The 26593-nt window shown below is 38.3% G+C and overlaps 1 protein-coding gene across 2 annotated transcripts; it reads right to left on the reverse strand.

Annotated features, from left to right (window-relative positions):
- Positions 1–267: 267 nt before the first annotated feature.
- On the reverse strand, positions 268–26591 carry LOC104049512 (protein adenylyltransferase SelO). Of its 2 annotated transcripts, none has more exons than XM_064444832.1 (19): positions 25956–26591; positions 24587–24705; positions 24216–24344; positions 23402–23466; positions 23240–23296; positions 23042–23140; positions 18420–18487; positions 17661–17748; positions 15827–15896; positions 15125–15197; positions 14302–14385; positions 12133–12262; positions 11437–11481; positions 11268–11349; positions 11085–11177; positions 8047–8126; positions 7126–7169; positions 1328–1407; positions 268–997 (listed from the first exon to the last, which is right to left on the reverse strand). In XM_064444832.1, the coding sequence occupies exons 1-19, from the start codon at positions 26161–26163 to the stop codon at positions 875–877; spliced, it is 1737 nt and encodes a 578-aa protein (XP_064300902.1). In that variant the 5' UTR covers positions 26164–26591; the 3' UTR covers positions 268–874. The 2 variants fall into 2 exon arrangements, with proteins under 2 accessions (XP_064300902.1, XP_064300903.1); XM_064444833.1 differs by having other exon boundaries at positions 25647–26049.
- Positions 26592–26593: the final 2 nt, after the last annotated feature.

Here is a 26593-nt window from a genome sequence, read left to right on the forward strand (position 1 = left end):
TTTTCGTTTGTGCCTTACAGCATCAGGTGGCTGGACACAAAAGGTATATTGAACTGCCTACGTATGTAGCGAGATACTTCCAAGAAAGTCCTTTTCCATGTCCAGCCAGTGAAAATTTCCTGAGGCATTAAATCCATGCACCAACAATCTTTCTACTACTATCAAAAGGTACCTTTTCAAAAGAGCGGGGAGCCAGGCTTGATAGTCACCTGACATCAGCAAAGACACCAGAACTTCTTTTTGGGCAAGTCACTCCCAAGACAGACATCTTTGCTCACTATTTAATTGAATTTCCTTTAAATCTTTGTTGGGACAAAACAAAGATATATCTGGATGGGACAAAACAAGGTCAAAAAGAGAAAAGGTGGTGAGGTATAAGGGTAAGATCATCCTCTGTTCCAACTCAGCAAAAGACTTAAGAACATTTATGTCTTTGGAATACAATTATATTTGAACAGCGTGTAACAGCAAGGAGGACATTCATCAAAATACTGTATGAATAAACCTAGCATAGATGGATTTTAAATTGACCAGCCATTAGAAGTTATTGAGACCCACCTGATCAGCCATGAATTCTGAGTGGTTAAGTGTGACGGTTTGGCAGAACTTAAATATTGCGACTCAAAATTAACGCACAGCTGAATACGAAGGGGCAGAGTCATAAATGCCAATAGAATTTACTGATGCAACCATACATAGCGGTCCATTTCTTTAGACTTTATAAAGTTGGTCAAGACCTTCTCTTGCCTAGCAGAGTGGCAGATTCCAATGCACAAAGCAGAAGGGAAAGAAGCTCCTGTGGCTTGATCCATCAATCCTACTTGAAGGGCTGAGCTTTGACCTTGATCATTTTTCTTGCTTGTTCAAATTGCTCTCAGGATGAACAGCTTACTTTAAGGTCCTTGGCCCAAGCTGGGGGGCGCAGGGAGTAGCCTGCTTTCTCTGCAGCCTGCTGTCTCTGAAAGGGATGTTGTAAAACCTGCTGTAGGAGATGAACCTGGAAGCAATTAAAATGGGTAAGTTTTTACACAAGATGTTTTCCTGCAAACGAGAAGTCTCTGCTGCTTCGTATTAAGCACCCTCCTGGCTCCAGAAACTATGCCATGAGTTGCTTACTGTTATTAGTACTACTATTAACATAGTCACTACTGTTTATGTTATAATTAACAGTATTAATAGTTTTGTTAATATTTTAAATGATTGCTATTATATAGTACAGTGTTGGTTCAAGTGTAGCAGAGGTTCAAAGTGTAAACGCAACAACTCTTTCATTAACAATTACGCCAGTTATTAATAAATATGTCAAGAAAGAAAGAAAGAATTTTACCTCCGAGAAATCATTCAAATCAGCTTTTTGCACTGCTGATTCTGCCATCCAATTCCTAAGTATGTATCTAGGATTAACAGCTGAAACCAAAAGTAAATCATGTTAGATTTAGACACATTCAACAAAAGCAAAACACAGTCATTGAAACATGTCATTGAAATCTTCAAGGTTTAATGTGCAGATCAAGAAAAAAAATGCATTAAAAAGGCATGAATCAGTCTATTTCTTTTTATGAGCTGCTGGAAGGATTTTTTTAAATTTCACAATCAGTAATGCCGCAGTGCCAAACAAAAATCAGAATCGTATAGAACATCACATTGATACACGAAGGATTTCCTGTTACGAACATCAGCGGACTTTTCAAATGAGATTAGTTTACCATGGCCTATGTTCTTGCTACATTGTTGGAAAGCATATTTCAATGTTGCCAATACATGAATGAATATTATATTATTTAATGTAAAAAGGAATTGTTGAGATAGTCATTCAAGTATATGTACTTAGATATTCCTTCTTCACTATCATCTGTAAAAAGTTTGGCCATAAAAGCCTTTAATGTTGGATTTCCGCTGTGTTTTTTAGAAACTACTTTTCAACTTTGTCATTCCTTGTAGTTTCCAGGGAGGTGGAGGAGGTCCACAGTGTTTTCCACAACTGTCTGCTGTATCTTCTTGGAAACACCCATGAGAGCTGCACTGCTTCTCTGGCATCTTCCAGGCTGATGCTGTCTAATTAGTGGTAGGGAGATTGTAGAAATGTTGCAAATGAAGCTGCTGAATTAGTGACCCAGGCTGTATCTTATAGGACAGCAACTAACAACTCATAAAAGGAGTTCACTTGAACTCTATGCCGAGGAAAATTCTCATAAGCACACATGGCTTTTATTGCCAATTTTTTAGCAGAAAATGTCAACACAACTCTCTCTTTTTGCTCTGCAATTAAAGCCTAGGATTCTGCTTCAGAGAGGTTTCCCTTTAAATAATGATCAAAACAATGGTACAGATTAACTGTAACAAACATTTCAAGCTTGCACTGTATATCCTAATTTCACATTGGTCTGCATATTTTTTCCCAGATTCAGTGGCTGATTATTGCCTGAAGAGATTAATCAGTGATACCAAAGGCATTATCACCCACGGCCTTGAAACTAAAAGTCTGTGATTTATGGATGTACACAAACTTTATCTGTTCCTTCCCCTTCCATTAATGTCCCAGTAGGTTTTATACAAATAAATCTTAGTTCAAACCCCATATTTTATATTATATATTCCTCTTAAAAAATCAATGTAGCTTTATAAAACATTCTTATAAATACTCTTAAAGCATGTTTGAAAAGAGGGCATTAGAGAAAGCAGAGTATTCATCAAAACCAGTCCCAAATTTCTCTCTACTCAGTTCCTCTAGTCAATTAGTTATGACGTTATTTTATTTACAAATAGTTAATTATATTAGGAGAGGGATGATCAGAAACGGCATTTTGGATGAAAGGATTAAACTTAATCTATTTCCATTTCCCAATTCAGTCTCTTCTTGCATCTCCTTGCACTGCTGCTTCAGCTTGCAAACATAACTTGTTTATCCTAGCTGGTCCAAAGACAATTGATGTCTTTGAGAAGAGCGATGACTGGCTCCTCCTAAGGTTCTGTGGTCAGACAATCGCAGGATATTCATATTTAATAGCTCCCTGCACAGAATTAGTGCCCAGTGCAGTGAACAGACTTCTCTGTAATAAGTACTGCTTCTAAATAGCACCATTTAACCAGCTAACAAACCAGAATTTACTGAAGCTGTGTAATCAGTGAAACAACACTTGCTTGATTATTTTATGTATCGCAACACTGAATGATAGCCATTTTAAGCCACAAGATTTGACATACAGCAGCATTACATAAAGGGTCTTTATGCTCTTTACAAAAGCAAAGGACAAAAAAATCACTCTCTGCTCTAAGTGCTGAACTCTGGCCACTCACGTTCCCACCCGAAGAGAGAAGGTGAAGCCCTCTTACAAAATCAGAACATGGGCTGAAGCCAGAAGCATCTCAGGTGGCACAGCCACTCCCTCCTTTACAGAAGCTGCCCAGGTAAGAGAACAACATTCTGGCACAAGGTCCAGGTGCTGACTTCGGTGAGAACGAAGGCTGAGATGCAATCGGCCCAGATACAGACATTCTTTTTCACATTACCGTTGCTCGGCACGTATTTACATATCTTAAACAAAAGCCAATAAATACGACTAGCTATCTGGAACCTTGATAACCTTCACATAGTCATAGCAACACCCTGCCCTAACTGCTAAGAAAATCGTGGTTTCCCACTTGCTAAAATAATTTGCTGCGGCCAAGTATTTGATTTAATCCAGTAAATGAGTTTTCAACAGTAAAGTGTGATAACAATATGAAAAGAATATTTTAAAGGTAGAGAAGTTAGCATATGACTCATACAAAAAATGATAGTTCACATTAAAACCGTGACTCATATTAGCAGCAGAATATTTGTCCCAGAAATATATTCTTAACAATTGCAAATTGACAAGTTTCACAGTGGCATTAAAAATATCTGTAATTAACACAAGTGACAAGATAATTATGAAAGAGTAAGACAAGCCAGATAAGAAAAGGACAAAGCAGAAGAAATTCTGTGCCCTTATAAGCATTTTGTGATCTGGTCTACAATTTTTTTTCACATGTTTCCTTTGTAAAGGAATACAGTTATAGACTTGCATTGGGATTTGCATTGTCAAAACTTTTTGATCAGCTCCTAAGGAACTAATTTTAGGTAGTACAACCTCAAGTGCTACTAAGAACTAAAAACTATATGAAGAGAAAAAAATAAAGATAACGAACAAGTGATCAGCTTCAGATGCTTCAAGGTAATGCACTTGGAGAAGTGAGCTATTTTACTACACTTACTAATGATGAGGGAAAGGTGATGAATAATGAGGTGTTAATGGCACTATATTCAAGGTCAGTCAATACTAAAGACAGCAATATGAAATTTAGTGGGACTTACCAGCCCATATAAAACTCTAGGGAGCCATGGCAGTTTTGTCTTTAACATGAAGTGCTGGGTAAAAATGCACACTTGACTGAGTTGAGCCAGATTTGTGCTGCAAGTTGTACTGACAAGGGACAGCTGTTAACAAGCAAGTACTTAAAAAAAACCCCCAATTTTAAAGAGGCCACAAGGGGCTTCTAGGAGATCTATTTAAATGTATAGATGTAAAAGAGAACAACAACAAAAAAAACACTGTAAGAAACTTCAGTCATACTGTAATGTGGAGCAGCTAGCAGAAGTGTAATGAGATTTGTTAAATTTAAAAAGAAAATGTAATTTTAAATAAAACCATAACAAATTAACATCAGTAGCCTGTTACAAATTTCTGCAGCTCTGCTGTATAAATACAGAGTGATGACAGATAATATGGAAGAAAACTAACTTAACCATGAATCTTTGCATATCAAGTTTTGGGCTGCTACCAAACTGAGACCACTCGCACAAGTGTGATCCTGCAGGCAAAGCCTTTTACTTGTTTCATCTGTCTCATGTACTATAAGATCCTCTGAGGTGCATGTGGAAAAATACGATGCTGGTTTGCAGAAGATCATCCCTAAACTAGGATCCTTTCTGATTTGGAATAAAAACTCAGAATGTCATTATTTTCTCTAAAAGCAGATTAAAAAACCGTAGTAAAATAAGTGTGTTTAGACAGTTATCAGCATTACATTTTAGCTGAGGAAAACAGGGGAGCTCAAACCCTCGAAATAGTAGTTAAGAGCCTTAGAGTCCCACAGTTGAAACTTCTTAACCCTACCAAAATACACATAATAAAACAAACCTTTCTTCTTGGTAACTGTTTTCATATTAGCTTTCTTAAAATACATGCAAAATTCTAAGATGTGTTCTTAAAACTGGATAGAGCCTTGGTTAGAAAATTTGGATGCAAACTTGAAAATCCATGTGATGATAAACTGTGCCCTATGTAGTTTTTACTATTACTGAAAGTCAGTGCTATCTCCTTCCATTTTCCTACTAAATCAATATAAAGCTTTTAAAGAAAGCAGCCAATCAATATCTAACAAAAGAGAACAGCCATTTCCATTTGAAATTAAAACAAAACACCCTGCAAAGCAGCCTAACACTGAAGCTTTTATCTCCTGTGCAGAATTTGATCAGATCCTGCATTCCCTTCATTCCCTTTTGGCCAGAGATTTTCAGTTGCTTATTGTCTTTTACAGGCAAATTTCACAGTTTTACCACAGCCTACTGCAGATCCAAAAAAATCTCTCCCTGAGCAAGTCTTAGAATTTCATACCTGCTGTTTCTGCTGTGATAGACAGCTAAATGCAGTACCTCTACCATTTTGTATTTAGAATAACTGGGAGAATCAAAGTACCTTCCTTTGACTTCCATGACTATATAGTCCTTTCAAAAGTAAGGTTTTTTTTCCTCAGGTGCAAGGGAAAAAAAAAAAGCATTGTCTATCAGAAACCTGAATTGTTTATAACATGTAGAAAGCATATGGACATATTTGAACACCTTGACAAATCTTAGTCCACTGAGCCTGCACAGGATGCCTACCAGAATCTTTCCTGATGTTATCAAAGGCTCATCACCAGAGAATAACAATGTACTTCTGAGCAATGCAAACTGACACATTCACAGACTGATAAAGGAAGGAAGTACAGATCAAGGAAAAGATGTTGCTTGCACTCAGGAAAAGCAGAAACAGCAGAAGAGGAATAGCATCTCTCACAAGGAAATAAAACCCTGGGGGCCCTTTCGGGGAACACCCTACTCTGCAATTAGGAGTTACAGCTTGGGGAGCAGCCACAGCATTTCAGGACACGAAGGTGAAGCCCCACTTGAACATGACAAGATACAGACAACCATGTTCCCAAGGGCCAATAATCCTTAAGTTCTTAAAGAGAATCAAAAGGGGGGGGGGAATTAAGTCCGCATGCACCAAAGCATGGAACAAGCTTTCATCTCCTGAACCCCCAAATAGAAACTGTGAAAAAGGGGGTAAAAGAAAAATTAAGAGAAAAAAGAAATATAAAAAGGTAAACAAAAAATAAAGGAAAGAAAAATAAACAAGTAGGTAAATGAGCATTGATATGGAATAGACCATAGCTGGACAGCTGAGTTGGATTGCTTCATATTCACATCTGGTGTGACAAAGGTGAGAGCAGCCTTTGTGGATACTGATAGGAAAAAGCCTTCTTCATGAGGTCATGAGGTCTTCATCACTTGTGATTTCAATCATCCGAAATATGAACAGACATGTGCTTTGTCACTCCAAACTAGCAGAATCTAGAGAAGAGCAACTTGGACTAGTAGTTGTGGTACATTTCCATTATCTCAGGCTCTTAGGCCTCCGTAAACTGATATGACTACGACTGCATTCACAACAGAAGGGGTTTGGGCCAGACCAATTTCTTCAAAACACAGTTAAATTAAGGAATTTTTTTTAGGGAGGGGAAAGGGAGGCTCCCTAAGGAGGAAGCGAGCCTCACTGTGGCCAAGGAACTTGTTGATCATCTAGCTTCTGTAAAAAGTACATATTCACAGGTCTAGCCATACACACGTGGCTAGATCCTAATCACAAGAGTGGGTGAAACCAGAGATCGCCACAGTGAATGTATAGTACAAGATTTGAAGCAGTGTAATGAGAGTTTCTCCTCTTCAGCAAAACAGCACATTTTAGTTCTCCTCAAAGGGAAAAATAACACTAAAGAAACCTATGCAAACAGATAGTTGCCATCTCCAAGCATATGATTCCTTTGGATTGTTTTACTCACTTGTCATTCTTGTTCTTCTCTTTGTGTCTGAATCACCCTTGTTGCTATATATGAAAAACAAAGCAAAAGGAGAAAAAAGAACGTGCTTTAGCTAATGAGGGCTATGCTTATTTATTTTTAGAAATATTTCATTTTACTTTCATTAAAATCATTAAGTGTTCTGCTTTTGTGTTCAGTGGAAGTGGGTGTGAATCTCTAAGAATTATTAGACTGGGAAAAAACTGAACAGTTTCTTGTAGGTTTTGTATCTTGTATTGCTTTTTTTCCTTAAGAATTGTATTTACTGACTAAAATTCCAAGTACCTGATACGTACTTCTTTTCACTATTATCAGCCATGCATACCATAGATGACTAAGAAAAACACATTATTTTTTATTGAGTCAATACAAAAGAATTAGTAGGAAGTTCTAACATGCATGTCCCTATGTATGTAACACCAGCGGATTCCAAACACAGCCTGTGTATTCACAACTCTTCAACTTCCACCCCTGTCATCCTAAAGTAATGTTATTACATAGTAAACAATATATGTATTACCAGTAATGAAACACTATTCATCCCGATGTATTTGCAAAGCCTGTTTGTGATTCTTGGACTGAATCTGTAGGACTGGTATTTTAACAAAAATTATTAACCAAAGAAATCTGATCGGTTGCTCGATGAAGGACAAAACCCACACACCGCTCCTCCCATGTCATTTTTATGTAGCTGTGTGTCAGAACAGAACTACAATAGTAATTATTATAGAATCTAGCACAATCTAGAACCATAAAGACGAAAAAAAGGCATATGAAACCATGTTTGGGCCAATTTACCAGACCTGCTAAAGATTATGGAAAATTGTTGCAGATTAAAGTTGCCTGCTTCTGGCAAACACACATCCGGTGTTATTTTTACACTTGAAACTGGATCAGACTTACCGATTTAATCTCAAGAGGTACATAGTAACCCATTCTGAAAATAACTTGTGTTTACCCAGATCCTGAAGAGCCCAGAACTCCTAAAGAGAAAGAAACAGTTAATGGCAGGTAATCAGAATTTTGTTCCTGTTAAGAAAAAAACAAAGTAAGCAAATGAATATTAAAAGGATTTAAGAGGGAAACATATGATCAAGGAGTTTTCTCCCCCAAAATCCTACTAGTATCTTTTCCTTGGTATTTAAATTATTTCTTTTGCTGGCACGATGCATCTATATTAATCCATCTCTGTTATGGCAAATTCTACCTAAATGCCTCCAGCATTTCACCCCTATTTTTCCTTGGCTTATTGTCTGACCTATTTTATTTTTTTAGGCTACGTAAATCTTCTGAGTTTTATACATGGATCAGATGTATTTGCAGAGAAGGGATTTTTCCAAAATTGTGGAATAAGGAAAATATATTGATAAAGAAAGATAAGGTGTGGAGAGAAAGGGAAACTTAAGGGTACAGGGATAGGAAAAGACTGAGGAGAAGAATAGAGACAGTAGGAGAGGAGGAAGGGAGAGGAGACAGAACTTGGAAAAGGCAAACAGAGAAACCAGAGCTTTGGGTTGCTGCCTCCAGTGTTGGACAACAACCACAAACTAGGCTTCCCTGGCTGACTACACTGAGCTAACAGCTGCTTCGTATTGCTCAGCTGAGAGAAAGTAGCCAAAGCTCACAGACATAAAATTAACTTCAGAAAAAGAACAGATCAGAAAGAAATGGACATATATAAAAGAAGGTAAACAGAAGATATACCAAAAAAAAAAGGGGAGGAATTAAGAAAGGGAAATTAAAAGCAAGAACAAAACAAAGTTTTGATCACATCTGTGGTTTTTTAAAGGAACGGGAGTAAAAAAAATATAATGAAAACCGCATTTGAGTATAAAAATGAGTTAAAATTACAGAAGTGACTAAGAGCTGGGGCTCAGGCAGGTGGAAAACAGGTGAGTGTGGGAGTCAAGCATTTGTTCAAAGGTGTGCACGGTTAGGCTGCTTTAGGAGAAATCTCAGAATGTTTCCAATTATTATTAAATGTACAAACTCCTGCGGTGTTCCCAAAGGATTATGGCATTTTTAGGTCAATTTTGGTGGGCAGCTGAAAAAACATAAGTGATCTACAAACCAATACGAGAACTTACTGTGCTACTAACAAAGTATTAGTGTGTGAATGAATAGGAGGTGAAATTACTTTAATATAAAAAAAAATACTTTAAAAACCCCACAACTTTCTACCACCATAAAATTATACCTGCTTTACCACATCAGTTTTGAGACTCAGAACTTGGGGGCTAAATCATTTCACTGTGTGAAGAAAAAGGTCAGCTGCTACCAAGTGAAGGCTGGAAGTGACCCTCGGTGTAGTAGCAGGGTCACAACTACACCACGATTGTTAGTTCCTCAGCCTGCACCTTCAAAGAAGGGGAGATGGAGTTGCCATAAATGACACTACTGCAGTAGTCTGGGAGTGGCTCCGTACTGCACGAGGGTGGCTTCTGTTCTTCCTATCATACATGGGCCACTAAGAAATGGAAAAATCCCTGTAATTCTATGACAAAAATACCTTCCCTTACAAACGTACCCACTCTCTTGTCACTCCCTGTGTACAAATGATTAATTCCAAAGCTACACCTCATTGTATTTTTGTTGCTTACCACTAGAAAATCTCAACTTTTTAACTATTAATGACCTCAAGCTTATAGAAAAAGTCAGGTTAGACCTTTTCGTGTTCTTAGTTAACAGAAGAAAACAAGGAGAAACAGAGAATTTGGTCAAAACCACTTAATTATCTAGGACACAATTGGAGAAAGCAACAGCAACCCCTCATTTTCAGTCTATGCTTTACGTACAGTCATTCTGCTCCATGAAACAACCTCCTAAGTCCGCCTGCTTTCATTTTAAATTAAAGACAAATGGAAATAAGTCAGAAGTTAGTGAAAGGCAATGAAGTTTCCCAGGCAAAGTGAACAATATTCCTCACATGGAAAAGGCACTGTATTAAAGAAAAAAAGGAAAACATTTTGGCTCTTGCAAAAAGGCTTCCTACTTTTCTTTCCAGATCAGCTACTTACAAGCTTTCTTTTCAGAATTTGCCCCCTGCATTTTTATCCAATTACTACTTGCCTAGCATCTCACTCCAGTTCAAACTTTTCAGCTGTATTTCTACTTCTAAAGAATGCACTATATCCAGGTAAGAAGTTTATCTCTTTTCTTTTAATGCTCTCATCTCTTTTATGGTTATTCTTGGTCCTGAAGAATAAGTTTAGGCTGAGTTAGCAGCAACACAGGATGGGATGGCAGGCTGAGCAGGACAAAATAACAAAATGTATTCTTATGCTTTAAGCTACATTTAGAACCAATCTTGGGCCCAAGGAAGGGCAGAGGCCACTATGGGCTGAGATTCTAGCAAGAATTTATGATGAGATGCGATCTCACTTATCATTAGGTGCTGATGGGCCTGAGAGCAGAGGTTTAGGCCACCTGGTAAAACCATGTTAGGAATTGTTTGATTGACCCGTGGCTGAAAATTTCCGTATGAGCCCTGTCCAACTTCACTTGGGTCTTATGAAATACTATAAGAAGGTATTCTTAAGCAGAAGAAAAAAAAAAAAAAGAGTGGGGGGAGAAGGAGGAAAGTTCTTCCTAGCAGGCCCATCTTAAATGTGAAAAAATCACATTCCCACCTGTGTATGAATATTTATGACTACTCATATTGGACCTGTACCAGAGGCTGAAAACCCGACTTCAGCACTCTTCATTAATATATCTTTCATTAGCACTCTTTGTTAATGCATCCTTCATTACCAGACATAGGCTTAACATGGGGTGGTAGCATGACACAGATGTTAGTCTCCTTGTCCCTTAATAATTCTACAATGACACATTTCCCAGACAAATCACGTCTCGAGACATCCTCTATAATACCTGAGTTATGTCCAACTTGATTTACTCATTTTATATTAAGTACTTCTAAAACTGGGTGCTTGTATTAGTACCTCAGGAATACAGAGCTCCTTTAACTGGTCTTCAGTAATTTCACTGAGCTGTCGAAATGTCATTGTAAAATCAGCCTTTGTATCTTCCATAAGCTAGTGAAATAAAGGTACTTCTATCAGTGTTTTTAAAGTATAGGGTATCAATTCAGATGTTTGCCAACAAAATTAGCAAAGCAAACTCACTTTTAGGAGGAAAGCAATCAAATAGTTATCATTCTTATTCTCCCCAAGAAGACCCAATTTTGTTCTGAATAGTTCTGTGAAACTGAAAATAGTAACAAAGTAAGGAAATTGTTACACAGTATAATTTATAGTATTGTGACTAGAAGGTCTGAGTTCTGGAAGTGCATACCGGCTGTAATAGTGCTCACCATACCCCTCCAAAATCTGGGAAGCTCTGCAAAAACAAAAGAAATTACAAATTCTATGGAACTAAAATACTACTGTGGGTACAATCCTACTGTACACTAAACAATGAAACCTTCCTCTGTCTGATATCTCACAAACATTGATATTCTGAATCAACTAGGATCTACAGTGGGAAAAAGACTGAGGGGAAGCACTTTAACAGGCTTCAAATACATAAATATTTGCTGCAGAGAACAAAAATACCATGTTCTTCATTTTCATACTAAGAAGTCATGAGTTTAAACCACACAAAAGAAGATTCATACTAGGAATCTTTACAATAGGATATTAAAATACTCCCTTATTACTTCAGAAAGATGTATGGTCCTTATAAGTAAGCATCTTAAAGAACAAGATAGAATAGAAAATTACAGGCAAAGGTCCTACCTTAGTGAGAGCGGAATGGACCACACAACATCTAGGACTGCCTTCCAGTCATATTTTGCTATTATTTATGACCAATTAAAACCTTTTTCCCCTCCCTCCAACCTTATTCTGGCCAATACGGATCCAGAATCAATTTCCACTTAGAAAAAAAGATTTTAAAAGTTAATCCTTTCTTTCTTATGCATATGGTGATTAGAGGGACTCCCACCTCCCTAGTTCTTTTAAGTGTTAAGATATTTTAAGTGTTACTTACAGCTGCTTTTGCCTGGGATCCAGTAAGGGGTTTAGAGCTTGTAACAGCTTGCTCAGATTAAACAGCCCAACATTTGCCTGGTTTCCTATTTTGTACCTCCTTTCATCATCAGATGTGTTTGGAACAAAATCTGTTTCAAACAAAACATTACTTTTCCATGACAAAGTAATTACAATAAAGAATCAACGTAAAAATACTGAAGTGCATTCATTTTTATACAGGAAACTAATAAAAGCTCTAAAGTTAACAAATATTTAAAATCAGATCACAAGGACACTTATTTACAGTGAATTAACTCAAGTTCTATTACTTGCAAATCTAAGGAATACATCCTTCACAGGTAAGTTCCCATGTGTCACAAGTGACATTTTCCTAATTGAAGGTACAAACTAAATTCAAATGTTTAAATAGAAAAAGACCATTTTTACACTAAAAACTTATTCAATGTTTTTACTACATATAGCACTACTCTTTAGGGCACAGAGACTAAGCAAACAACTGGACAGCCAGACTCAAGATTTATAAGCATTTCTGGAAAAGTAACATGTACAAACATGTATTTAAATAAATAGGCCACCTAAGCAAGATTTTTTTTCAGTTGTGCAAGCAAGCTTTATGTAGTCACATTAAAATTAGGGCTAATGTGTTCCAAGATGCAAATCCATTACCTGGGAGATAATAAATATCTGCTATGCAAGTTACAGGCATCCAGAAGTAAAATGTATGCATATGTACAGCACCAGTCTCTGAATGGATGCAGTATGAGCCCCTTGCTCAGATCAAATGCAGATAAGCTGATCAATGCACACAGCATTGCCCGAGTCCTCAGAGGACTTGAATAACACATGAAGCATTAAGGAGGAGACCTGTGACACATCTCTCAGATCTGGTGAGTGGTTCAAACCTGAATTTTAAGTCTAAAGCAGTTCAACTGGTTCTAGGGTGTACTGGCTCTGGCTGGGATGGAGTTAACTTTCTTCCTGGCAGCCTATATGATGCTGTGTTTTAGACTTGTGACTAAAACAGTGTTGATAACATGCCAATGTTTTAGCTACTGCTGAATAGTGCTTGCACGGCACAAAGGCGTTGTCTGTTCTCACTCTGCAACCCCAGAAAGTTAGGCTAGGGGTGGGCAAGGGGCTGGGAGGGGACACAGCTGATGCCAACTGACCAAAGGGATATTCCATACCATATGATGTCATTCATGTTCAGTGGTAAAAAGTGGGAGTAGTTTTTACAAAGCAGTTGTTGCCTGGGGACTGACTGGGCATCAGTCTGGTGATGGGAGGTGGCGAGTGCTTGCCTTTGCATCACTTTTCAGTCATCTCTGCCCCCTTTTTCCCCCTTCACTTATTCAACTGTCTTTATCTTGACCCATGAGCTTTTTCTCATCTTTGTTCTTCTAATTGTCTTCCCCAGCCCACAGCAGGGAGGACTGAACAGGTGGGTCTGTAATTGCTGGCTGCGTTCAACCCACCATGTAGAGGAAGATCTAAAACCAGAAAAGCCCCACCTTTTCAATACAATAGAAATGATATGACATTTATTCTCATGAGATTTCCTTAATTTGAGGCTGCAGTCTTATGAAAACAGATAGTGAGATAACCACTGCTGTTCTGAAGCTTCTCACATCAACCTCTGAACAATAATCCAATAATATGCATTTATGGACATACTGGACCTGTATCTACCAATCCCAGACTGACTGAGATCATACTTTCACAGAAAGGTTGACATGACTGGGTAAGTTTTATTTATTTTCTTCCAACATATAATTCTGCGACTATAAAGCCAGAGCATGATGCATGCAAAGTTACTGGACACCACTTTTGCTTTTGGCTGCTTACAGCAATACACAAATTTTAGTTTTCTAGGCTTCTGTTGTAGCTTCTGCTCAACTGATGAAGTTCAACTGGAAACGTTCTCCTGAAAATGGGTTTAATAGTAATATTTCATTAACAAGACTTTTAGCACTTGAAATGCAACCTTTATAGTGTATCAGAGAACTGGCCTCTGATACAATTTTTCTCCTTAAAACTGCAAGCAATACACATGCTTGGGATCTTTCTGCTCATAATGTTAGGAGTTTTCATGCACACAGAAACTACATAAAATAAATTCTTTATATTAAGTTAAAAAATTCTATTTAAAAACAGGTGCTACACTCACTTGGGTCATAGGAGTCCATAAATCCAAATGGACCATAATCTATTGTTATGGATAATAAACTGAAATTATCTGTATTGCACACACCTACAACAAAACAAGGAGAAACAAAAGTTAAAATTCTACCGGAACCCTGTAGTCTCTAGAAAATTTGTTGTGAAGTAGACCCACTGAATCTAGAGAACCTCAGAGCAGTTATCTTTCAGAAATCAGACTCTGGAAAACAAACTTTTCTCTCTTACTCTTGACCTGGCATGCATTTTAGGTATGAAAATGACAAACTGCTACATTACCTTGTATCTGGTTTCTGGACCTAGATGGCACTGTTTCCTTTTCCTTTCAGTGCTACACAGTATTGAAACAGCATCTTGCAAATTGGTCATTAGCCGCTTCCTTGCAAGTTGAATGGGTGCTATATTAGCAAGACTATGCTATTTTATTTTTCATAATATAAATCTGAAACAAAGGTGGACAGCACAGTATCCTATGCACTACAAAAGGCCAGGCTTTTATGTAGATGCATCAAATTCAGCACAATTAAAATTATATATGACATCAATATGTGGTCTTTGTACATCAGACAATTACAACAATTCTGAAAATCCTTGCTCCCATATTCTTGCTTCTGTCAGATACAGTCATGCTTTGAAAGATCAGAAAGCGGTCCTAACTGTTACAAAAAAAACTTGTATATTAATGCATAACAGATACTGCTGTACGCGAAGACATCAGAAGAACTGAAGAACAAAGTGACAAATAAAGCCATCTTTAAGTATATGACTATAGAGTCACTCCTGTAAAGCCAATGCCATCTACTGCAGCTTACCATGTGCAAACCCCACAGACATCCACAATGCAATCAGATCTGCAGTCTCTGACACGACTGTAGAGAAAAATTCCTAAAATCAAATACATCTTTTACTTCAAGTCCTCTGAATCAAAAATATGGAATACAAAACAACATAAACAATTGATTCACTTTAGAAATATGTCATACATTCTATTTTTAAATGTGTTTCTCTGTCAAGACTTCTCATTCACATTCTAAATGACGTGACTGCACAATAACCTTACCCAGCAAAGGCTATTGTTAAGTACATGCAGATGCCCTAACAGAAAGTAAAAAGTCAAAAAAAGAAACAAAGGCACTATATATACACGAGTCTATATACTAGTATATACTACATATACTACATTTCTACTATTAAAAACATAATTCATCACTTCAAGTGACCATTGCTCACTTAAAACCTGAGCAGTAAGAGAACAAAAAATAACAGAAAATGGAAGCTTCCCAATAAACATTTTCCTAATATAAAGTGGTGAAGAATGTTCATATTTGACTTTGAGGACAAAAAACTTCAAGCAGTAGGTTTTTATTGAAGAGAATTAACAAATTTTCAGTAATAAAACCTAAAAGCTTACTTTAAATTTTAAAATCTTTTAAAACTTGAAACTTTGAAAAGCTTTATGTAATTTTTGTTCACATTCTTGTAGAAAATAAAAATAAATTTTAAAGAAGACTTACCAGATATCTATCTGAATCATTCATGGCTATTGATGGAAAATGTTCTTGGATGATAAAGTCTAGCAATCTTCTGTAATAGGAGAGCCAGAATTCTTTAAACAAAACTGGTACTTTTAGAACTGATCATTCAACATTCTTGTTTTCAAACAGCTAAATGCTGATCTACAGCTTGCTGCAAACAGTTACTAGAAAACTCAATCTATTTATGCCAGCGAGTCTTGGATTATGCTTAGTCCTTATTACATTAGCCTTCCAAATGCTTAGAGATAAAACCTAAGGTCCCAGTCATAAATACGACTGGAGACTGCCATGTAGAGTTAAAATTATGGCCACATGTTAAACTTCCAGAGCACACCAGGATCTGGTTTTGCATGCAATAATATCAATTTTTTAGGAAAAAAAAAAGTTTGTACATCTGAAAAACAGTATATGATTACAAGGAATACTTCTACATCAGAATTCTCACTAAGACAATTTTATGGCTGAATTCTTATGAAGTAGGGTTATTTGCCATAGTAACTAGCCCTTCCCAAAACAGTGGGGATACATGCATTAAAAATTGCAGCGCCTGTCAGATGCACGTCTTTGCAGATCTAAAGCTTTTAAAGTAGAGCAGCTGGCATTTATTACATTTAATTGCTCCGTGGCTCTTTTGTGGTCAGAGCCAGCCAGGGCCACTGGCACAGGAAGCTGTAAGCACCATCTACACGTGGGGCAGGCAGCCTGGGCAAGGGCTGTGTAGCTGCACACACAAAGATCTCGATTTTACCATCTATTGTTGGAGCAAATCACTGAACTCTCCTCAACCTGTGATGATTTTATCAGAGTATCTAGCAACCTGACCTTTAGAAGGCTGTCCAACCTACTGCCTCTGAATTTTAGCTGGTTGCTCCAGGTCATCCTCTTTCAGGAGGACCTTCTCTGAGGAGGACACACAGACAGTCACACTAGCCTTGGCCTGCTCCTTCCCACTCTTTCTGAGGCCCCCTCCAAAACAGGCAGGGAAGAGTTGTCTATTTTGCATGAATGCAAGTGATCTTTACACGCTCCTTAAATCCAATTGGTCACGAACACTTTAACCAAAAAAAAAACCAAAACAAAACTTAAAAACAGTTCCTTAATTCAGTCTTTTAGTTTTACAACTAAAATCTGCTGTGAGATTTCAAATAAAAGGAAACAAAGACAGAATAGAGCAATGCGGGAAGTTAAATTGAATTATCAGTTACTACAACGTACGACTACTGCTATGAGCTCTTGCCCGTTTTCAAGCACCCCAGAACAATTTCCATTGCTCCTGAGGAGAAATGACCAACTTCTAAATATTTACAGTAGACCTAAAAATTTGTCATGCTAATTTTTTGACACATATTAATATTGCTAAGAGGCTTAAAACTGTGCAATAATTTCTCACCTAGCATACTTCTTTGGTTCTGCATGTTTCTGGAAAGCATATTTTATACATCATACTTATGCTAGTGATTTATTTAATATTTCTGTTAGCTTAGCTTCACAGATAACTATGAAAAATGTAGGAACTTACACTTTAAATTTACAAATCTTTCCAAAACAAACAACTCCTCCCTAGTGCTTTGTTACCAGAACTACTTCAGCTATAAAACCTTTCTCATTTTGGAAGATCCAGGCCTTCAAAAACATCTAGGGGGTTTTACACTTATGAGGAAAGATCTTTTGTGCGCTTGTAAAAAATAGCAGGTTATCTTTCTAAATTATGCAATCTTCCTTTCTAAATAATTTATGTCTAAATTCTAACATTCTAATATATATTTGATTGTTAACAAAACTAATACAGTTACTATGAAGATTAAATTCAAACCTTTGTAAGTCCAGTTCCCCCGAATGAGCTAAGATTTCTAAGGATCCTATACGAAACCACGATTTGGCAAGACGTAGCACTATTGCACCTTAAATATAGACACATGTGTTTAAATGTAAACAGAGTATCAGCAAAATAAAATAGTTCGCTAGGAACAGCCATCATGTGCTGTTTCTATAGACACAGAATTTACATATGCATAGTTAAGCTGGTATTTTTCTAAGTATGCTCAACGTATAACAGATGAATGTGTATACTATTATTTGACTACACATACATTTTAACGATAAAGCTTCATTTGCTATACCAGCAAACACAGGCAAAATTCCAGTACTGTATTAATACTAGAATTACTCCAGAGATGCTAGCAACAAAGAAAGAATCATCATAAATAGATTTTCCCCCATACTATGCCATTCCACTCTTTTACAGAGCAGGTGTAGACGATGTAGCAATGGCACAGCCACAGTGGCGTTCCTGCTGCGCTAGTATTGGTATTGGAACAATAGGAAACTTCCCTAGTTTGCAATATCATTTTTGTAATGGAAAGTGAAAATAAAAATTATACCCCTACAAACACATATGCAATAATCATAGCAGACCTGTTCATAGGGCTTCATTTCTTTAATTAAGATATGTTTCAGACTGATTTTCTGAGGAGAGGTTTGATTACACATGTATGACATAGTAAAATTAATCTTTGCAATGGAGAATTAAGTTACAATGTTGCAACATATTATTTTGAAATGTGTTAATTACCTCTTTCTGTCTTAATATTTCCATTGTAAAACTGGTCTCTCCACACATCATCATCACTAACAACTAAGCTGTAACAAACAAGAAATGAACATTAAAAAGTTATCTCAGGAAAAATAACTTACAGTAAAGATCAAGTAATATTTTATATAACTTTATTTCTTTCATAAAAAGAAAGATCTTTTTGCTGGCATTGCTTTGTATTTGCAAATGGCACAGGCAAACAATAAGTCAAGGCTTACCAAGCTTCATTAGAAAGATGCATTTATTTTGTATTTCTACAATGTTGTCCAATTTCCATTACTTACGCTGCTCTTGGGGAAGGGTTTGCATTCAAAAAAGTACTGCATTTATTTGGAACCTCAGTGACTGATTAGTGTGATGATAACATTAAATAAGTCACAATTTCTCAGGGGACAAGAGCAAAATGAGGAGGACAGAGAAATTAGAAAATAAATTGTTGCATTAGATGGAGGTTTCCCTTCATGTTGTCTCAGGAACTTCGGGGAGAGATCTGGGACCCTTAGCAATCAGGAACTCTTCAAATAGTATCAACACACAAAAAAGGCATAATTTTGATGATACATTATAATTATCCCTTTCTTCCTCACTGTTACTTGTACTTGGATTTTTAAAAACAATTTCTTCCTTTCATTTGCCTTAAAATGCTGCACATCCCATAAATTTTCATGTTTATCCAAATATTGAGATTTGTGAGTGCTTGGAACAACTTTGTGTGATGTAAAATATTTCACAACTTAATTTTATGAAATAAAATATGCGATTTCACTGTGTTTTCTGTTATATGAGGGAAAAATAAAATTGAATCAATCCTCACAAACTATGTAAGGGCATCCTATTCCCCTAAGGTAATGTGTAGAAAGTTTCCTCTCCAAAGCAGCTGGGATTACGCTGACAATTCAGCAGAAGTAATGCTTGGTGCTATCTTCTGAAAGAGGCATTGTCCCCTCAATAGGTACAGAAGGCTTCTGTTCAAGAGTCTAGCAGCAGGAAAATTTAGCTCAATTTGTATAATTCTTCTTTATCTTTGCTTGCCGATAATTGGAAAACATTCTTCTATTCAGGAGAGACATGGACCTGTTGGAGTGGGGCCAGAGGAGGCCATAAAAATGATCTGAGGGCTGGAGCACCTCTCCTGCGAGGACAGGCTGAGAGAATTGGGGTTGTTCAGCCTGGAGAGGAGAAGGCTGCGGGGAGACCTTATTGCAGCCTTTCAGTACTTAAAGGGGGACTATAAGAAAGATGGGGACAGACTTTTTAGCAGGGCCTGTAACAATAGGAGAAGGGGTAACAGTTTTAAACTAAAAGATGGTAGAATCAGACTAGATATAAGGACGAAATTTTTTACAATGAGGGTGGTGACACACTGGCACAGGTTACCTGGGGAGGTGGTAGATGCCCCATCTCTGGAAACATTCAAGGCCAGGTCGGACGGGCCTCTGAGCAGCCTGACCTAGTTGAAGATGTCCCTGCTCACTGCAGGGGGGTTGGACTGGATGGCCTCTGAAGGTCCCTTCCATCCCAAACCATTATATGGTTCTATGATTCAAAATAGCTGGGGGGGGCATGCTATTTGAAATGTAATGCAGCTACTTATAGCTGCTCTCTATTAGGTAGTTGAAGACTGCACAGAAGACAGAACCAAACTTTCCTTGGAGGTACACAGAAAAGGACGAGATGTAAACCTATTATTCCATTCATAAATATGACTAAAGGCAGTCACAGAGTTAAAACAACTCCCAAGTGTTAAATTTTGAGAGTACCCTCGATTCTGGTTTTACATACTTTGGCATAAAAATTTTAGAAAGATTTTAGTTGGACCAAAAATGTGCGGTATGCATAAAAATAGAAATATGTACAAAAAGTCATGAAAAGCAATGATTTGTCTGAATTCTTACACAGCGCAGTTGCTTGCAACAGTAACAGTGGCTTTGGAACGAAATTATTATTATTATATTTGGTATTTTGAAGGTGTTTAGTAGCTATCCAAACTGAATGTTTTCTGTTAACTGCAAAGAACAGGCAGTGAATTGTTCCAGAAGGAGGGAAAAAGTATCTAGAAATCAATCTGCGCCTGTTACTGGAGCTGTACTGATACAAACAACATTAGGAAATTTTTTTTTTTTAAAAAAAGACTCTTTTGGAAAGAATCATATATGATTGGTATGTCTGTAGGATTAAGTACAAAAAGCGCTGACATAGATGAGAAGGAAGAAGAAAATCTTAATCCTTCAAGAAAAACAAAAATTTTCAAAACCAGGGAATGAACCCCAGACACTAACAAAATACTGTGTGTATCACAGCACTAGGGGACAGGAGTCAGGATAATAAAGCTACTAAATGTTACTGTTTTGAACAGACCTCTGCCAGAAGGGTTGTTTCTTTCTGGCTATGTTACTCTTAGCAGGCTCTCTGCAAAATTCCTGCAGTATACCAGCACTTCTCTTATCACTGACAAAAAATCCATGGGGCATCAACATTTGGTTAGTTACTAATAAAAGTTAATGGATGTGGAACACTTAAGAGCTGGCCAGATAGCTGAGCAGCCACATAAAGATGCCCACACCCCCATTATAAAAAGAGTTTTCAAACGGTCCCTGTAGCTGGTAAGTACCATTACTTGTGAGAAGGCAGCAGGAGACCAGACGTACACTCCACCACAGGAAACAGGGCACTGAAATTGCTCTTACACCAGAGGAGCTGGAACAGCACTTACAGAAGGACAGACGGATTATATCCCTCCTTACCCCTCGCTCTAGCTTAAGGGCCTGACTTTACACACCTGAGTGCTCTGCTTGCTGTTTTGCATAAACACCAAACCCTATGCAAGTAAGGGCCACTCTGAAAACTATGCATATTGGCTCACTTTTTTGACCTAATGCATAACACTGCTCACTGGTAGTCCCAGTATGTGACTAAAATGGTACCATATGAAGAAGTGTTCTTTATCTGACAGTACAGTCATCAACTGTTGCACCCCATTGGGAACACAGTACTTAAAATTAACAGAGCAAACCAACCTGCTGGGTGTTCTGGAATAAGCCGTAAGGCTTTTCCCCACACTTCTGCCAAGACTTGACGAGACCTCTGCAAGTGCATCCCACCAGCCTCAGTACAACAGCTCCCCATTGGGAAGAATATGCATATCAGCTGGGGTTTTTCAAAATGAAGTCTTGTAAACAGTCTGGAGAGCTTGTACAGCAGTTAAGAGAGCCAAGCATTTAACAAATTTGCCAGCAGAGAACTAAAGCACACTGTGTACTCAGTAGAATTGTGCACAGTTAAGGAGTAATTTCATATTGGTTTTCCACTGAACAATTTGTTGAGAGGACAGCAAAGAAAGGCTATAACCTTGCCAGATGCTTTCCTGCTGATATTCAGACAGATTTAAAGTTTTGCATTAACAGCCAACAGCAAATGGTCTCAAGGTGAAGTCAGTAAATAAACCATCAAAAATGTCATTTACAAACACTGCACTTCAACAAAGCTAATGTGTTAGAATTAATGCTAGAGAGATTTGCAGACACTCTGCAAATACAGACACCTAGCCATGTGGCAGCTCAGTACAGGCCTTTTCTGCAGAACATTTACTTTCTTTAAAGCCTGAAATGCCAGAGTACAGATATGAGACTACTGGGAACCCAAAATGAACTTGACATTTGAAACACAATCATCTGAAAAATTCAGTTTACTGAATCTTGAGAAAATCATCCAAATGACTGAATGTATTAGCCTTCTTTGGTTCAAACAGAATTAGTTTTAAATTATTTTTTTAAGAAAACTCCCTCTCTGCTCAAGGGGTATTTGCACAAATAAGGAATTGAGAGCAATTACCTACATTCAGTACTCCCTCCAATATTAATGTCTATTCATCTGACAATTTTTCCTACCAATCTTAAAAATTGCAACTAGGTGACTATGGCAATACAGAAATAGCCATTTTCAATATTTTCCTACTTGGCATAATTCTAGAAAAATTAATCCAAATGCTCAACTTCAGTGTAATAGAAGACTCACTTATTAACCATGTAAAATGTATTAATAGACTCACTGAACACCCACATACACTAAAGGTATTATTATTATTTACAGGGCAGGAATCTAGTCCTGCTCTTTTTTCAAATCTTCTGGTGAGCAACAAGGGAGAGAACAATTTTAAAGAGAAGAATCTCTTGACTGCAGTATCGTAAAAGCTGGAGCTAGTGTCAGATATAATCACTCAATCTAACTTCCATTTTTTACTTTCTCTACAAAATGAACCAGATTTCAAAGTAAAGTAATTTAGTTAAGACAGTCTTAAAAGTGAGCAACAGCTGTTCACCACAAGACACAGACAGCACACAGTATTGTATTCAAACAAAGGAGTACTTAAAAGCATACCAAAGACAAAAGTGAATGGATTAATTGCTGGAGCTCATTATTACTGGAAAGTTTTATCCAAAATCTATGAAACTGGAGGGATATACTTTGCTCTGATTGCATACATATGAAAAGAAAGAGCTATCCTCTTGGAAATTAATTGTCCTGCTTTACAGATGCTCAGTGAAACTCAGTCACAAAATTACCTGTAAATTAGGATGCTGTGAAAAAGAAAAGAAAAATACCTAGCAGCTCTGCTTGTAGGAATTCCAAGGTAATGCATGGCCTCACTACACAAAAATTCTCGCACAGAAGAGCGAAGCACAGCTCTTCCATCGCCATTCCTATGGAGAACAGAGAAATAAGGAATAGGTCATAAAATCAAATCAAATTTCAAAAAGAAGACATCCAGTTTTGGTGTACATAGATTAACTTCAACTTACCTGGAGTATGGGGTTCTTCCTGACCCTTTTAACTGTAGTTCCCACCTCTCACCATGCCTGCAAAAATACCATTAGCATTTCTAACGGTACACCTTGGGCTATGCATGAAATCAGCTAAATAGAATACATAGTTGAATCAGTTGCTTAAAAAAACAGTCACACCTGTTTGTATATACTCCGATCAAGTGGGCTCTTCCATCACCCAGCTGACCCGCCCAGCTACCAAACTGACAAAGATGAAAATCAAGTTATTGTCTTCTATTATTTATAGCAGTTTTCTTGAAACAGTACAAATTACATGTAGGCTCTCTGTGATCTACACAATATAATGACACGTTTGTTCAGGTAGTCATTAAGGTATTGATCCCTAAAGCTGTATTTCCACGCTCACACCAGTAATGAATCAGAAAACCACAGAAAAATAATAATGCCAGTAATCCCCATTTATTTTCTCTACCTTCCAGCTATGACATAGAGCTACAGCCCTGACTCTTTTTTTTGTAATGAGCCTTTAAGCTGACACAGCTTGTAATTGTTTTTTTTAATTGGAAATTACAAATCAAGTTCTACTCTTCCATTAATAATCTTACCCATTTCAATGAAACTTAACTCTTAGTAATGATGGTACTGCAGTGAGGCTCTGCCCTTCTTCACTCCTCTGAGCTGATAATACCTATCATGAATCAGCTTGTCAGGCTGCAGGGGTGCTAAGCAGACTCCGCAGCTAACAGAAGTTAAAAAGATAATTTGCTTCTGGCACCAACAGAAGCACAGAAAGTAGACATGGTAGCATGAAAGAATATTATAGTTCGCTTCCACCTGCAGCTTCTTATGAAGAATACATCTGCAATCAAAATGTTCATAAATGTTCATATACTTACAGGCATGTACTCATACGCTTACAGGTATTATCAAGGTACAATTCACATGAAACGCCCGACATAATTCTACCTGGAGGAATGAGTGGCATAGTTACCTGATGACCCCCATACCTATGGGCCAATGGAACAGACCCGACTATCACGTTCCCACCACTGACGAACTGAAGAAAATCAGATGTTTCTTTGACAGATATATCAAGATCCAAAATATTTTCAAGAACTTCCTGGAGAAAAAAAAATAATACAGATGACACTTGAATTTGATCAAGTTTTCAGTGGTAATTAATATGTTTTCTTTACAGATTTCGTTATTAAAAGACAACTCACAATATGTTTTAAATGTTCCATTTGTTTAAAGTATATATTGATGTTTTCACAATAAATAGTATATAAATATTAAAATATATTTTAGTACATGTATTAACAATCTCTGCTACTTAGAAAGTAAGAAAAAATAATAGCCAACCTTTGAAACAACTACAAGACGAACTCTAGATTTAAAAGGTGTAGGATAGACAATTGAAAAAATGCAGTTTCTCACATTACGGACATAATTTTCCTGGATCCCATCAATTGGAAAAGAATCTGTACACATGAAACAAACAAAATATGTGTTTTTTTTAAATCATATTATTCTTAATACCTTTCCTCTTTAATCAAAAGACTTCAGAAGCAATTAGAACCCACAATATATATTAAGCCTGCATGAAAAGGCAGCCCAGATAAATTCAGGATTTTTTCCTGTTCGGGAATTTTGAAAAGAAGGACTGAATTCTGCAGTTAAAGAAACTTGCAGGGCATGCCAGCTTTAAGATATAAAACATATTTAAGCGTAGATTCAGTTAACTGTGATGACAAGCCTCGGGGCAGTTTCATATTGCACTGTTACATGCAACCCTAAAAGATATTTGCATGAGACAGAAAAGCTCAGCTACCCCACAGCTGAGCGACATAGCGCAACGGGCTAAGCCACCGTGCACTGGTAACTGTGGTACGCAGCCCCTGTGCAGCGACGATCACCAAGGAACCTAAGGGACCAGCTTGAAGCCTTCTCTGAGTAAACAGCTAATGAAAGGGTCAGAAGACGCAGTTCTTGCCGCAGCATAACGTACGTACTCAAAAGATATTCTTCATTCTTCCCCCAGACCTACTCCATGCCCTGATCCATGGTAACAGAGGGCAAAAATTGTTTTAAAACATCGGACTTTGTGTTTTAACATCTTTACGGATTTTTGCTTGCAACAATCTTACGATTTCATGTTAGTTATAAAATCTAAGTACCTCATAGTCACCGTTTTGTACAAATTTTAAGTTTTTAACACGTTTTTTAACATACATGTTTTTAACGTACATTAAGATGTAACAGCATCTCTGGAGATTTGCTGTTAGCCATGTTTCTCTATACCTCTAACGACAAATCCTGTTATGGCCAGCTGCCACAAGATTTATTGCTGATTATTTCTTAACGCTCACAAGTAATTATATCACTCAAAGAAACTATTTCTGTAATGTTATCTATAAATTACCTTTATTGTTACAGGCAATTCTGTATGCCTGAGAGCTACACAGCATTGTGTACTTCATATCAGGCATCAGGTTATCAATGTTGCATTAACGCATAATTGGGACATATGCATCTCTGCATTACAATCATTTACCAATATACAGATTAAAAAAAAAGCTCCTTATGGTCAATTGAACTTCAATTTTAAACGTAGTAAGTATTCGACTGGGGACATAAGGTCTTCACTTGGTTACTGCTTTTGTAGCTGCTACAACCCATCAGCAGAGCAGAGCCGGGGCCGACAAGCGCCCGCGGGCAGAGCGGGGCGTACCGAGGAGGCTGTCGGAGGCGAGGGGCCATGCGCAGAGCCCGGCCGCCCCCCGCCGCCGCAGGCAGTGCCCCGGGGCGGGCTGCGAGGCGTTGGTGCCGCGAGGGGCCGGGCAGAGCCCGCGGGAGGCGCACAGGGCGGCCGGCCGCCCGGCCGCGCAGGCCCCGCAGGCGCAGGCCAGCCAGGCGGCCAGCCAGGGCGGCCACCGCATGTCCCCCGCAGCTCGCCTGCACCAAACCACGCAAGAAAACGGCTCGAAGTCTCCCTCCCCTCGCGAAAGCTCTCCTCTCTGGCCTCTTCACAGAGGTCTCAGGGTAGAGCTGGTAGCTCCTCCGAGCGGGAAGGGCAGGGCGGCCGCCGCCCTCCCGGCACTGCCGGGGGCGGGCCGGGCGGGCCGCCGCCACACGCCCGCCGGGCGGGCAGGCAGGCAGAGCCGGGTCCCCGGTGAAGGGTGGCGGCAGCCCGAGCGCTGCCACACCGCAGGCGGGTGCGGTGGCCGGGCCGCTTCCTGCCAGGCGGCTCCGCTCCCCACCCGGCCCTCAGCCACACCCTGCGCCCCGCGGGAGCGGCGGGGCGAAGCGAGGGGGTGGGGTGTCCCTCGCCCGCCCGCCCGCCCGGATGTCCTCCGCACACCCTGCGGG

This window comes from Phalacrocorax carbo, chromosome 2 (genome assembly GCF_963921805.1).
Source record: "Phalacrocorax carbo chromosome 2, bPhaCar2.1, whole genome shotgun sequence".
NCBI lineage: Eukaryota > Metazoa > Chordata > Aves > Suliformes > Phalacrocoracidae > Phalacrocorax > Phalacrocorax carbo.